This window comes from Octodon degus, unplaced genomic scaffold (genome assembly GCF_000260255.1).
Source record: "Octodon degus isolate 3935 unplaced genomic scaffold, OctDeg1.0 scaffold00004, whole genome shotgun sequence".
In the NCBI taxonomy this organism is placed as follows: Eukaryota; Metazoa; Chordata; class Mammalia; order Rodentia; family Octodontidae; genus Octodon; species Octodon degus.
In genome coordinates this window covers 29,481,595-29,495,385 of record NW_004524580.1, presented here as the reverse complement: position 1 = coordinate 29,495,385, position 13,791 = coordinate 29,481,595, and the positions used below count along the sequence as shown (strand labels likewise).

At 41.0% G+C, this 13,791-nt stretch overlaps 1 protein-coding gene across 1 annotated transcript in view; it reads right to left on the bottom strand.

The window, feature by feature from the left end:
- Ano4 (anoctamin 4) overlaps positions 1–13,791 on the bottom strand; it is a 318,013-nt gene that overhangs the window by 147,804 nt on the left and 156,418 nt on the right. Inside the window, exon 5 of the mRNA XM_004623837.3 lies at positions 12,675–12,833. Coding sequence (XP_004623894.1) covers positions 12,675–12,833 — 159 coding nt within the window. The remainder of the gene's footprint in view (positions 1–12,674; positions 12,834–13,791) is intronic.

The following is a 13,791-nucleotide window of genomic DNA, read 5'->3' as shown; positions in this document are numbered from 1 at the left end:
TCGGGGTTTGATCCCCGGGCCTGTCGTGTCGCTGTCGTGTCGGCCCTGCCCCCGGGGCGCACTGAGACGTTGATTGAGACTGGGTGTGGTGGTACATGCCTGTAATCCCAGCTCTTGGGAGGCTGTAAACAGGAGGATCATTACAAATCAGACCTAATAGTGAGACCCTGAGCACCCTGTAGACCCTTCCCTAAAATCAAATAAAATCCATTGCATACAATACACTTAAGACAAAAGAGAAAGCAAATCCTGATCAAATACCAATAACATAGCTCACAAGATTAGAGAAAACAATTCTAAAATTCATTTTGAACCAGAGGAGACCTAGAATACCAAAATAATTCTGGACAACAAAGGCAGGGCAGGGGGCATTATAATCCCTGACTTGAAACTTACTGCAAAGCTACCGTGATAAAGACAGCACAGTACTGGCAAAAATAAAAATAAAAGCCAGACTTAAGGATCAGAGAACTAGATTAAAAGATGTAGGAAAAACTCCAAACGCATTCAGCCACCTTATCTTTGACAAAGTAGACAAATACATTCTCTGCAAGAAATATAGCGTCTTTAATAAATGATGTTGGAAAAATTGGCTGAAGACAAAGCTAGCCTGATGTCTCTTACCATTCACTAAACTAAAGTTAAAATAGATCAAATATCTAAATATTAAAACAGAAATATTAAATCTGCTGGAAGATAGATTGGGGAGAACTTGGGAAGACGTAAGTGTAAGCAAAGACCTTATGAACAAAGGCCAAATTACATGGAAAATATCACAAAAAATCATCAACTGGGATCTCATTTTACTAAAAAGCTTTTGCACAGTAAGAGAAACCACCAACTCAGTGAAGAGACAACCTACAGAGTGGGGGCAATACAGCTGTTTGCCAGCTGTTCTTCAGACAGAGGAATAACATCTAGAATACATACAGAACTCAAAGTCACCTGACTCCCCAAATTTAAGGACTCAGTCCCAAAATGGACATCTGAAACGCAAACACACTTCTCAAATGAAGAAGTGAAAATGTCCAATGTATGGAAAAATGTTCAACGTCACTGGTCACTCGAGAAATGCAAATTAAAACAATGCTGAAAGTCCACCCTACTCCAGAAAGAATTGCTCTTGTCAAGAAGTCAACCAATAACAAATGCTGGTGAGGATGTGGGGGAGAAGGGAACCCTGCATGTGGGAGCACAGACTGGTGCAACCACGGTGGAAATCAGCGTGGAGATGCCTCTAGAAACTAAAACTAGAAGTTCAGGAAGTTCTGGTATCTTTCTGAAAGAATCAACAGCATCTTATTTCAGTGATACATGCGTACCTATGTTTATAACAGCACACATTGTGACAGGTAAATCTTGGAAACAGCCCAAATGCCTATCCACTGGTGAGTGGCTAAGGCAGGTGTGACATTTTGTATACAATGAGGTACCACTCTGCCATGAACGATAAGCTTGAGACATTTCTAGCTGAAATGAATGTGCTTTGAGACCATATCTAAGTGTAATAAATTGGCATACATGTTCAAATACCACTTTGTTTCTCTGGTGTGAGAAACTGAAAGTGTAAACAAGGACCACAAGTTATAGTAGATGTTGTGAAGAAGGATGAAAATGTTCAAATGAAAAGGGTAATAAGGGAGACTGAAGGGAGAAACAGAAGAAGTTAGGAGGAAAAGAAACAATAGAAAGAAAAAATGGAAATAGTGATTTCTCCCCAAAATAACTGGGAATACAAAGAAAAGCATTTTTTTTTTTCTGTAAGTGAGGAAGGGAAGAAGGGGGACAGGAGGATAGAGAGAAGGGAACAAAGAAGAACAATACGTAGCATGCAGACGTACAAGCTCCCTATGGTGCTTGCTATCATTATATATATTTAAAACATAGCACTAAAATTAGAATTAAAGAAAAAGAGAAAGCTAGTTAAGGCCTGTTTTAGGGGACAGTGCTACGTTATCACCTTCACAGTATCAGGTTTGATTTTTAAAAATTCAGTTTGCAATTAATTTTTTCTCAAATTTTTCCTTGTAAGGATTATAAGCAGGAGATCACAGACTTGCAGTTTTCTGGATCACTTCAAAGCTTTTAAAGTTCTTGAGGTCAATAGTGAATAATTGGGGTCATATTACAGCATCCTCTTTGCATAAACCTCAGCAGTTTGACATAAATGTGGCTTAAGAAAAGACACAAAAATAACACCACAAAGAAAGGACACCAGTTCCTTTCAAAGATACAATATAATGTTTGCATTTAGTACACAACAATGACCGTGAAAACTGTGCTTTGTATCAGAAAAGCTCAATTTAGACCACTGAGACAGTCTCTCAGATTGTGTTTCTTCCTGTGGGAGGAGGCAACAATTCTTTATTTAACTGCAATTCTTCAGCTTCCCTTGCACAAAGGATATTTTTCTCCTTTAAACTGTTCTATCTTGAGTGAAGACATAGGCATGAGTCATATAAAATATGTATTGATTTAGGATAATCCTCTAGTAAATCAGTTCAAAATAACTTTGTCCTGGTCGTTTTGACCTGGCAGCAAGAATGTTTCCATTAAACTTTGTCTTCCTAAATAAACAAAAGCAGTTCCTGTGATCCTATGACCCTCCAGCCTTTAAAACTGTCACAGAAATAAAACTGGGGGATAAGAAAGGAGGAAAAAAGTAGGGGGAGCAGGTCTCCTGCCATTGCTGTTGCGATGGAACTGCTTTAAGAAGGTAGTGGGTCTTTGTCATGGATGTATTTCACTTCTCCATCAAACTTGAGAGTTTTGCAGGGTATAGTAGTCTGGGACGATAGTGAGGTTAAGCTCAACTGCCTATGTTATAGGGTAATAATATCATTACGTTTCTCTTCTAGAGGGTTAACAACTTAAGTTTGCAGACCAAAAATTAGAGAAAAAGGAGGGCTGCAAGGTCAGCCAACATTGTGGCCCTAGCCTTTCAAGCTCAGTGAGGACTCAGGACGTAAGAGAACTTGTACTATAACATCCTGTAAGTAGTGATGTCCCAAATTTTTTGGTCAAGGAGATTATGGGGCCACAAAGGAAAGTGATCAACGATGTAGAGTGTGCCTAAGGAGAGTCACATGGAGAGAAAGCATTCTTTCAGGCTTTCACAGAGAGCAAATTGGTCAAGCAATGGCTGTGACTCATCCACATGGCTGACACTGAGAAAAAGGATCTATAAACTGTGGTACAGGGTTTCAGGGTAAATCCTGAGGGGATTTGATTGACCTTGGAAGATACAGAAGTTACATTTCTTGTTATATAGGTCTTGCTTTATCTTAGTCTTAACTATCCAGCAGAAAAGTATAAAAATGAGGTATTAAAAGTAAAGCCATATTAACATGCTGACCTGTAAAAGGCTCAAGTCAACAACTTCTGACATTGCCAGTCCTACGGATAACGCACTACTATTATGGACTACTGGACTATATTGGATTATTTTGCTGAATTCACGCACCTATGATATTTAAATGGCAATGGAATACCCATCTCTGACAAAACCAAACAAAAAAGGGGGATGTAAATGAAGGACCATTTTGTATCTGTATATACAAAATAGTTAGGATAGATAGACAGCTACTTTCTCTTAATTCAATGAGAAGAAAGATTTGTACTAATAGTGTTTGAACAGGATATCATACTTGCATCTTGTACTATGAATAACTACTATGAAGACAACAATATGCAATGTATTAATTATTGAAACTGTCCTGCTAACCTGTTTTGAAACTGTCTCATTGCTATTTGTTCCTCAATAAAATTAATTAAAAAAAAAAAAAAGGTAGTGGTGAGAGTCACACTGTTTCTACAGACTCACTTACCAGGGCAGTAGGCCAAGTCGTAGTGACAGGTGAAGCTTGCCCTCGGGAACTCTTGTTTCCCTGAGATAACAGACACCTTTGCCTACACACAGCCCAGGTACTCTCAGGCCAAGAGCTGATGGAGCCAGGGCTGAATACCTGAGCCTGGATGTCAGGATGTGCAGTGATGCCGGCTGCTCCCTTGTTTACCAGAGCCACCCAGGAGCACTGCTGAGCACTTAGTATGTGCCAGGCTCTCCTAAGCTCAGCAAGACATGTGAATGCACAATAACTCCACAAGACAGGAATGACTATTTAATAACCAAAGAGCTGAGGGACAGGAGTTAAAAATCTTTGCCCAGTTATTTACTTACAGATGATAAAGTACTAAGCAGGTTTAAACTCCCTTTGTGTGATTTGAAGGCCAATCTTAAGTATGTTCTTTTTCTTAACTACAGAGGCCTCAAGAACCTGATATTAAGAGTGTTTATAGTTGTCGATTCTTTGTGATATTTCCTGTGTGATCAGGCTTTTGTTCATAAAGTCTTTGTCTACACATATGTCTTCAGGAGTTCTTCCTTGTTTCTCTCCTAATATTTAGATCTTTCATTTATTTAGATTTTAATTTAGTGTATGTTGAGAGATGTCAATCTAGTTTTAGTCACTAGCATGTGCAAAGCTGGTTTTTCCAGCACTATTTATTAAAGACACTTGTCTTTCTTCCAGTGAAAGTGTTTGGCCCATTTCTCAAAGATAAGGTGGCTGAGTGTGCTTGGAGTTGGCTCTGCATCTTCTAATCTGTTCCACTGACCCTCAGGTTTGTTCTTTTTCCAGTACTATGCTGTTTTTATCACAGTGGTTTGTAGTAAAAATTTAAATCAGGGATTATAAGGTCCCTGGCCTGCCTTTATTGATCAAAACTGCTTTTACTATTCTAGGTCTCTTCTGCCTCCAAAAGAATTGTAGAATTATTTTGTCTAATTCTGTGAGATATGCTATTAGTATTTTGATTGGGATTGCATGATCTCTGTATAACAATTTGGGAGTATGTCAATTTCTCTCTGTTGGTTCTTTCTACCCAAGATCAAGGGACATCTTTCAATTTTCAGATATCTCTTCAGTCTCCTTTATCAGAGTACTGTAGTTTTCAGTTTAAAGATCTTTTACTTCCTCTGTTGGATTGATTTTTCAGTATTTAATTTTTATCAATGATATTGTGAAAGGTGTGATTTCCCTAATTTCTCTCTTATTGAGTTTGTTACTTATGCCACTGATTTTTGAGTCTTGACTTTCTATCCAGCTATGTGAATAAATTTGATTATTAAATCCAGAAGTCACTTGGTGGAGTTTTTGGGTGTTCTATGTAGAATACTGTCTCAGTTACTTTTCTCTTGTTGCTGGGACAAAATACCCAATACCCCAAATTAAGAAAGGAAAGGCTTATTTAGCTCAGAGTTAGTGGATGTTTCAGCCCACACTCCACTGGCTCCAAGGCAAATTGGCAGAGGGCATCAGCTCATGGCAGTGGAAAACAGCAAAGAGCAAATGGAGGGGACTCAGCCAAAGCTCTAGCAAGCCTCTGGCTCTTCCATGCTGACTACGAAGACTGGAGCTCCTCTGGGGAATAGGCACAAACCATCCTTCTTCATTTGCCTTTATACATCCTTTAAGTGCTGACTTACTGTAGGGAGGGCCCTCCACACCTTAGGGTTGGGATATAGAGCTACAGAATGTCCATGCCCTCCTCTTGCACAGGATGAGAATGTTTACAAAGAAAGAACGCTAGCTCTCTTCTGAGTCACTTAATTAAACTTCTAAACTTCTCAAGTTGACACAATGTATCAGTCACTACAAATATCATGTCTTCTGCAAATAATGACAAATGAACAACTGGGATTTTATCTTACAGAAAGCTTTTTACCATTATCTTACCATCGGAGACGCCAGTTATTCCACATGGGTGAAAGAATGAAATAGGTGCCTGCAAGGCCTCCAACTACGTTGCAGACTGAAACAGGCTCCATAATGCTGGAGCAGGCCCCTCAAATTTAAACACTCAGTCAAAAATGGGCATCTGAAATGAATACACACTTCTCAGATGAAGAGGTAGAAATGGCAAATGAGAGTATGAAAAAATGTTCAGCATCACTGCTCACTCAAGAGATGAAAATTAAAGCAATGTGGAGATTCCATCCCACTCCAGAAAGAATCACGATTGTCAAAAAAAATCAACCAATATCAAGTTCTGGTGAGGAAGTGGGGAAAGTGAACCTTCTCCACTGTTAATGGGAATGTAGACTGGTACAACCACTGTGGAAATCAGTGTGGATGTTCCTCAAAAAAAAAGAAAACTAGAGGTTCTGTTCATCCTGGCTATTCCCCTTCTTGGTATCTTCCTGAAAGAACTGAAAGCATCAATCTTCAATAACACATGCATACCCATGTTTATAACATGGTGATAGCTAAATCTTGGAAACAGTCCAAATATCCATCAACTGATGAACGGACAAGGAAGATTCGGCTTTTTTAAAAAAATGCAATCAAGCACCATTCGGCTATCAAGGATAAGCTTGAGACATGTCTGGCTAACTGGACATGCCTTGATAGCATGCTCTTCAATGAAAGAAACACACATGTGCAAATACTGCATTGTTTCTCTGGTGCGAGAAACTGAAAGTGTAAATAAGGACCAAAATTCATAATAGATACCATGAAGTGGGGAAAAAAATGTTCCAATGCAAAGGATACCTAAAGATGGGAGGTAGAAAGGAAGGAAGGGCAAAGAAAAAAATGAGAAGAGAAGGAAAAAATGGAAACACAGCTTTTGTAAATACTGAGGGGAAAAAAGGGTTGAAAGCATGGGAGAGGAATGGGAAAAAAAGGAAAAAGCAAAATACATCATGTACAAGTACAAAGTCCCTGTGATAAATATGATCAGGTAAATATCCAAAATGTGCCAGTATTCTTGTTTAATTAAAAAATAGATGCAAAAGAGAAGTCTTACCATCGGAGACGCCAGTTATTCCACATGGATGAAAGAATGAAATAGATGCCTGCAAGTCCTCCAACCACATTGCAGACTGAAACAGGCTCCATAATGCTGGATGAAGGGTTCTAATTCTCTACTGAGGATGGACCCTCCCACCTTCCAAGACTTATGACAATGCCTGCATGTCAGAAGGTTGGAATCACTTGGAGTAGGTACCACTGGCATCTTTATGTAGAGGTAGCGTTCTCGCTGAACACCTACGATGCACAGGATTGCCCCCTAGAATAATGAACCAGCCCAATATTAATACTTCTAACATCAAGAAACTCCAGAAGTGACCCGACTGGTGCTACCCAGCAGCCTGCTATGAAAATCAGCTACGCACAGTCCTGTAAAAACCTCCAAATCCCACTAGCTAAGCACTGGGCTAAGAGTGTGGGATGCAAGAGCCAGCATTGCGTGGTCTCTGCCCACAGAGTGCTAACACCAACCGGTGGAATCTTTGAGTAGGATGCGATATCCTGAACCTAGGAGAAGAGCCTGACGAGTCAAGTCTGAGTAAATGCCTATGTGTACTTGTTTTCTCCTCACTCTCGGCAAAGCGTGCTGCTGCCAAGAGTTCATCGAGTGCCGTCATCTCCGAGTGAGCTGGCTGCGTATGTGACTCTGGCAGCTCCTCTTCTTCCACTCCAGTGCGCATGGTAACAGATGCTGATGGAATGCAGCCCAGAAGCTGAGCTTCCGGGGGTGCTGGAAAATCACCCTCAGCCAGTGGGATCGGCACCCACCTGCCCCCGTCATTACAGAGCTCACCTGGTGACTGACAGCCATGAGGACCTTGGCCTTAGGGATGACTCCTGCCTGGGGCACACTTGCTCTCTAGAGCTTCCCTATTCCGGGGAAGTGCACCTCTAGCTGAAGTCATTGTCATGGCTTACGTCTTCTCTCCTGCTTCTCTCACTAACTTTTCGCACCTCAGCAACTGCCAAGAACTCTTGTCTCAGGCTCTGCCTCTGCTTAGGAAACTCCACCCAAGACACCAGTTATCAAAAACGTCATGGCCAGGCCCAGTCTCAGTAACTCCTGAAAGACACCCTGGGAATCCCCAGGGCTCTAAGGCTCAGAGGCAAACAACTTTCTTCCCTCTGCGCTTGTGACTGTCCTTAATTCTCCTGTTTATTGCAACTGGAAAACCTTGGAAATATAGACGTATGACATCTGAGACAGTGGAAATCTGCTGAGTGAAGTAAGATACGAGTTTCTTCTGTTGAGACCAGAAGGTAACAGAGGACAGGAATTTGCAGTTCGGAGTGTCCTGACACTTATTTCAGACCTGCGTTATTGTGGATTTTGACTGCGCAGGAAAGGCGGAGCCTGTGGAGCACAGCTTCTCCTGCCCTCAACTCTGATCCCGGGAAAGCAATGAGCTGGATTAAACATCAGCAGGGGTAAGAGAAGAGAAAGCACGGAAGGAAGCCAACCTGTGTAAGGAAGCGCTTTGATGGGGGAATCTTTGTGCTTTCCCTGGAAGACGGTCAAGCCGAAGCGGGATGGGCATCGGGACCACCTGTTCATACATTTGGAAGCTCTGTAATTTCTTTCCTTGATGAAACCAGAACCAGATCATTTCAAACCAGACAAATGTTTCAACCCTCACACTACTAAACCTGTTGCTTAATGTATCGAAGATAATAATTACTTTCCAACAGCATCGAAGATAATAATTACTCAAGCCATGAATGCATCCACGGTTAATTTATATAAACTGATATTAGCCATTAGTTGAGAGACAACCAAGGATTTGTAAACTGAAGCATTTTCAGGGCGGGGACTGTAGTTAGTGGCACCATACCTAGCATGCATAAGACTCTGAGCTAGATCTCCAGTGTCACAAAACTGACTAACAAAATAAATCAATAGGGCCAGGGAGATAGCTCAGTGGCATAAGCATCTGCCTGGCAAGCACAAGGTCCTGAGTTCGATCCCTTGTACCGGAAAATAAATAAATAAATAAATATCAAAAAGCTCAAAAAAATTCATCCTAAGATATCATGTCTGCATCTTGTCCTAGGAACAACTACTACAAAGACAACATTGTGCAATGTATTAATTCTTGCAAATGTACTACTAACCTGTTTTGAAACTATCTCATTGCTACTTCTTTCTCAATAAAATTATTAAAATATAAAAAAAAGTTCATCTTGAAAACTACTAAAAGTATAAGTGTTAATATACTGTTGTTAGCTATCATGATAACTATGATAATAAAGATTTTACTAAATGCTGACCATGGGACAGGTTCAGAGATAAGCACCTGGTATAAATTATCTCATTTAATTGCAACATAACCCGCGTGACAGATCCTACACTAGGCTTACTTGGTGGATTTACTTTCCCAAGAGCACTTGGTTGCCATGGTAGAACCAGATCAGCACTCAAAATGTCTTCATCACTCTATTGTTTATCCATTGTTGCATAAGAACTTGCCTTTGTTTTATCATCTTGGTGCAATGCATACCACTTATCTCACAGTGCCTGTGGGTCAGGAGGCAGAGTTTCGCTAGGCCCTCCACCCCATACTTGGCCAGGCTCAGGCAAAGAGCCTGGTCAGTGCTGCAGTCTCATCAGGGGCCTGCTGAAGGAATATGGCTTCTAGGATCACGTGGCTGTCTGCAGACTCTATGTCCTTACAATCACAGGACAAAGGTCCCCATGTGGCTGGCTGCTAGCTGGGGCAACTCAGTTGCTAGCACCTCCCCCTCCTCCTGTTGTTGGTGTCTGACAAGAAGACAGCTCCCTTCCATCCACAAAGCCACCTCAAGGGGCAGGGGTGGAGCCCTGCAGATCAGAGCATGGTTACAACCGCAACACCCCTTCCATTTGCTGCACTCTGTTATCACCAATGCCAGATTCTCTTGGTGGAAAGCAAGCCACCAGCACCTCCTGCACTTGAGGAGCCAGTTACCCAACAGTGTGAAACGGACGCTGGTGTCACTCCCCCAGAGTCCCCCTGCTAGGAGTGCTAGACATGTGTATGCGATGGGGCTCTATGGAATTTTTATTTCATCTGTTGCCTCAGATCAGCTCACTTTACAAAATAATTATTTGTGTTTTTAACAACTTTGTATATCACAGTCTTAAATGAAAAATCAATATCTCTGCCAGAGGCAGACAGTAACTGAACAAATACTCCGAAAACAAAGTCATGCCATGAAGTAAAAGTAAATTAAAAATTAAATAAGAAAAATGAGAAATGCCCACTATGACACATTCACTTGGACTCTCTTGATCCTCAACACAGGCCAGAGGGATGGCTCAGTAGAATAAGCACTTGCCTGGCAAGCACAAAGGCCTGAGTTCAATTCCTGGTTCTGAAAAAAAAAAATCCTTAGCACAATCTGGGGCAAATAATCTTATCCTCATTACTGAATATATGGAAACTAAGATCCAGAAAGCTTATAAATTGCCCAGACCAATCAATCCTTAATACTTGGACCCAGACTCAAATCCATGAGTAAAGCAGGCCAAAGCACACCAACTGCAGTTTGGGGAGCACCCAGTTCCCTAAATTGTTCCCCGTTATCCCTTTCTTAGTTTCGTGTGATGGCCAGTGTCTCTGCCTCTATCTTTGCTTTCTCTCCAGTTTAATATTCTCAAGCAAGCAGAGGGGCCTTAATGAGACACAACCATGTCTTCTCACGCTTCTGCTCAAAACTTTCCAAAGGCTTCCCGCGTCACCCAGAGAAAAGGTAGATTTCTCCCATAGCTGCTAGAATCCAACAACCCCTGGCTCCCATTGTCCTGCTGACATATGCGCTATGATAAACAAAACTTCAGTGAATCTTCAACTTATAAAAAATTGTTACAGTAAAAGCCACCCTGCCCAATCCCCCTCCTAGTTGTGAGTGGCCTTATCTTATCATTTTTGCCCCTTTCTAAGGAGGTTCTGGAAATTCTCTCTTTTCAGCTGTGCTGTGGTGGCTGCCTCACTGTCCCCAGTCCATTAACACAGTGCCCTGTGTGGTCACTGACTTTGGAGATGAGCCAGGAGCTGCCCGGTGCCAGACCTGGTGAATAAGGGGGGCGAGGACACACCGTGGTATTTTCATGAACCTGTCTTTTCTGCTGGATGGAGCCTGGCAGCAGCATCACCACATTTTCATCACACCTCATAAAGAACTCACAAAAGAGATCTTCCAGAAGTGTTTCAGGAAGTGGCAGGAAAGACGGGCTAATTGTGTTCAAAGTGATGGAGCGTACTCTGAGCAGATTAATGGCCATGTCTTTTACTGTAATTATTTTTATTAAACATTCAATGTGTATTTCAATCACCCCACGTAATTTCCCACCATGTCCACCTTGTTCAGCAGCTCTAACTACCTAGTCTCTTCTTTATCCTATGAACATCCTACGAGGTGTATTTCTGCCTCGGGCCCTGGCACTAGCGGTTCTCTTTCTCTGGCCAGGAGGGGCCTCCTGCTAACTTTTATAACATTCCCAGCCCCTCTCATGCTTCCTGTTTTCCTTTTTTCTCTATAGCACTTCCTATTTCACACATTCCATTTATTTATTTTGTCCTTTAAATTCTGACAAGGCAAAAATTTTTATCTCTGTATTTGCTGTTGAGTTTCTAGGGCTCAAAGCAATGCCTAACACAGAGTGGATATACAATAAATATTTGTCAAGTGAATTAGCTATCATCCAGATGGTATGATTTATATAATTATAGTTATTTTATAATGCTGTCATGATGAGAGACTTTCCCCAGGATGCTAAAAGGGACAAGATATTCCCCAATAACACCATCGCTACTCACACATTCCAAATAATTCCACTCATGATTTGACAGACAATAAAAAGAGAAGATAAACCTCTTACAAATGACAGTAGTTTTAAAATAGGTACTAACAGATCAATAATAGAACTAAAAATTTAAAAAAACAGAAAATGTGAATTAATAAATTCAAATATGGTCCTGTTTCAGCTCATGCAATGTGGTTACATCAAAACATCATGTATTATTATTTATTTATTTTTGAGGTAGGGTCTCACTATGTATTTTAGGCTGATTTTAAATTCACTATACAGCCCAGGCTGGCCTTGAACTCGTGGGATTCTCTGAAGAGTTCAAGGCTTAAATAGACCTAGGAAAATGCCACTTATCTGAAGTGTCCCGAGAGGACATAGCTAGTGTGGGTGACAGGCCTCTACTGTTTGACGTCTCAGCCAGGTACAGCGGCACACACCTAAGTCCTAGCACTTGGAAGGCGGAGGCAGGAGAATCCCATAAGGAACACCTCGTCTGACTGAAGATCTCCCCTGTTCCCCAGTCAGAGAAGGCAGGGAGGCGGAAAGGAGTTTGGGGTTCAGAGCCTGACAAAAATAAGCCGAAAGTCTCTTAAAGCTGGAATCATTTTGTAATTTCCAGCTGATGGTGGCCAACTCAGAATGAAGGAAGAAAGCTCTCCTGTGTGTGTAAGGATGCCCAAGCTCATTAGGTTTCCTAACATGTAAAACACTCTCCATGGGGGCGACCGCACTTCCTCCAAGTTCTCCTCGCCAAGTGTGAAGAAAGCCTTCCATTCACACACACAGAGAAACAGCAGATGTACCGTCCGTGTCAGGTCAAAAGGCGTACTTCGACATAATTCATTTCACTGGAATAGAGTACTTGGACTGTCAGGGACTCATTTGGCATTAAAGCGCTCTCAAAGGTAGATTGTGCTTTAAAAGTCTAATTTCTGAAACAGTTCCCAGACTGGCAAACTCTGACCAAAGGAACTATTCTGTTCCTATGATGATGGTCAACTTTTTTTTAATGGACTCATTATGAGTAGATACATACATATATATATTTCTCATTTGAGCAAACTGTTTACCTCTTTCTCCATTTGTAATCCTTCTGCTCTAATATTTCTTTCAAACACTTCTCTCTTTTCAGTCTGGGGGCTGGACTTTCTGTACACAAGAATGTAGTCAATCCGACACTTTCCATCTCGAAAGTACAGTCCGTTTAACTTGTTTTTTTCTCGCACTGTCTGCATACAAAGAGAAAAGGACCAGCTGATGAGCCTGAGGTGGAGGTAAGTGGCATCGAAGACAAATGAAAGCTAAATGCACGTTGTCTTGTGCTTTATTAAGATTGTATTTTCATTTGATTTGAAACTGTCTCATTGCTATTTGTTTATTAATAAAATTATGGGAAGAAAAAAAAAGATTGTATTTTCTTTAATAAAAATATAAAGAGGAAACACATTTGAAAAAGCATTAAGGAAAATGAACAAAACACAATGAAAATTCTATAAGCATTGGCCAAGATATGCAGCAGCTGGGAATTTTCATAATCTATAGGTGAGAGTAAAAGTTGGTATACATATTCTGAAACACACCCTGGTGCTGCCTAGTAAGACTGAACAGCTACATATGCACCACAGAAATTCTCAAGAAAACGAGTAAGACACACATATGTGAAAATTCATAGCTTTGTTCATAGTAGTAGAAAATTTTTAAAAATTAGAATCAACTCAGATATCTATGGACAGAAAAGAAACACATTATGCCATAGGTAAAATGCTACATAGCAGTGTGCGTGAATATATTATAGTTGTGTCTAACATAAAGAATGATTCTTAATACTGACAGGAAAAAAGTCACAAAAGACTTCTCACCACATGACGCTGTTTATTAAACACAGAGCAAATCTTACGTTAAGACTACATGTGTTGAAAACTATCTTCGGAGCAAAAAAAAAATCACAGGAGTTCAGGAAGATGGTACCGCTGAAAGAGTAGAGGTATAAGATTTCAAATGGTTCAGTGGCGTGGTGCTTACCTAGCATGCGTGAGGCTGTGAGTTTGAGCCCCAGGACCACAAATATAATAAGATAAAATAATAGGTTTTCAGTCAAGGGCATAGGGAGCAGGGTTACCCTGAGCAGAACAGGGACCTGCGCCACCTTCAGCAAAGCCCTCGTCTCTCTGAGGTTGGTCCCTCATC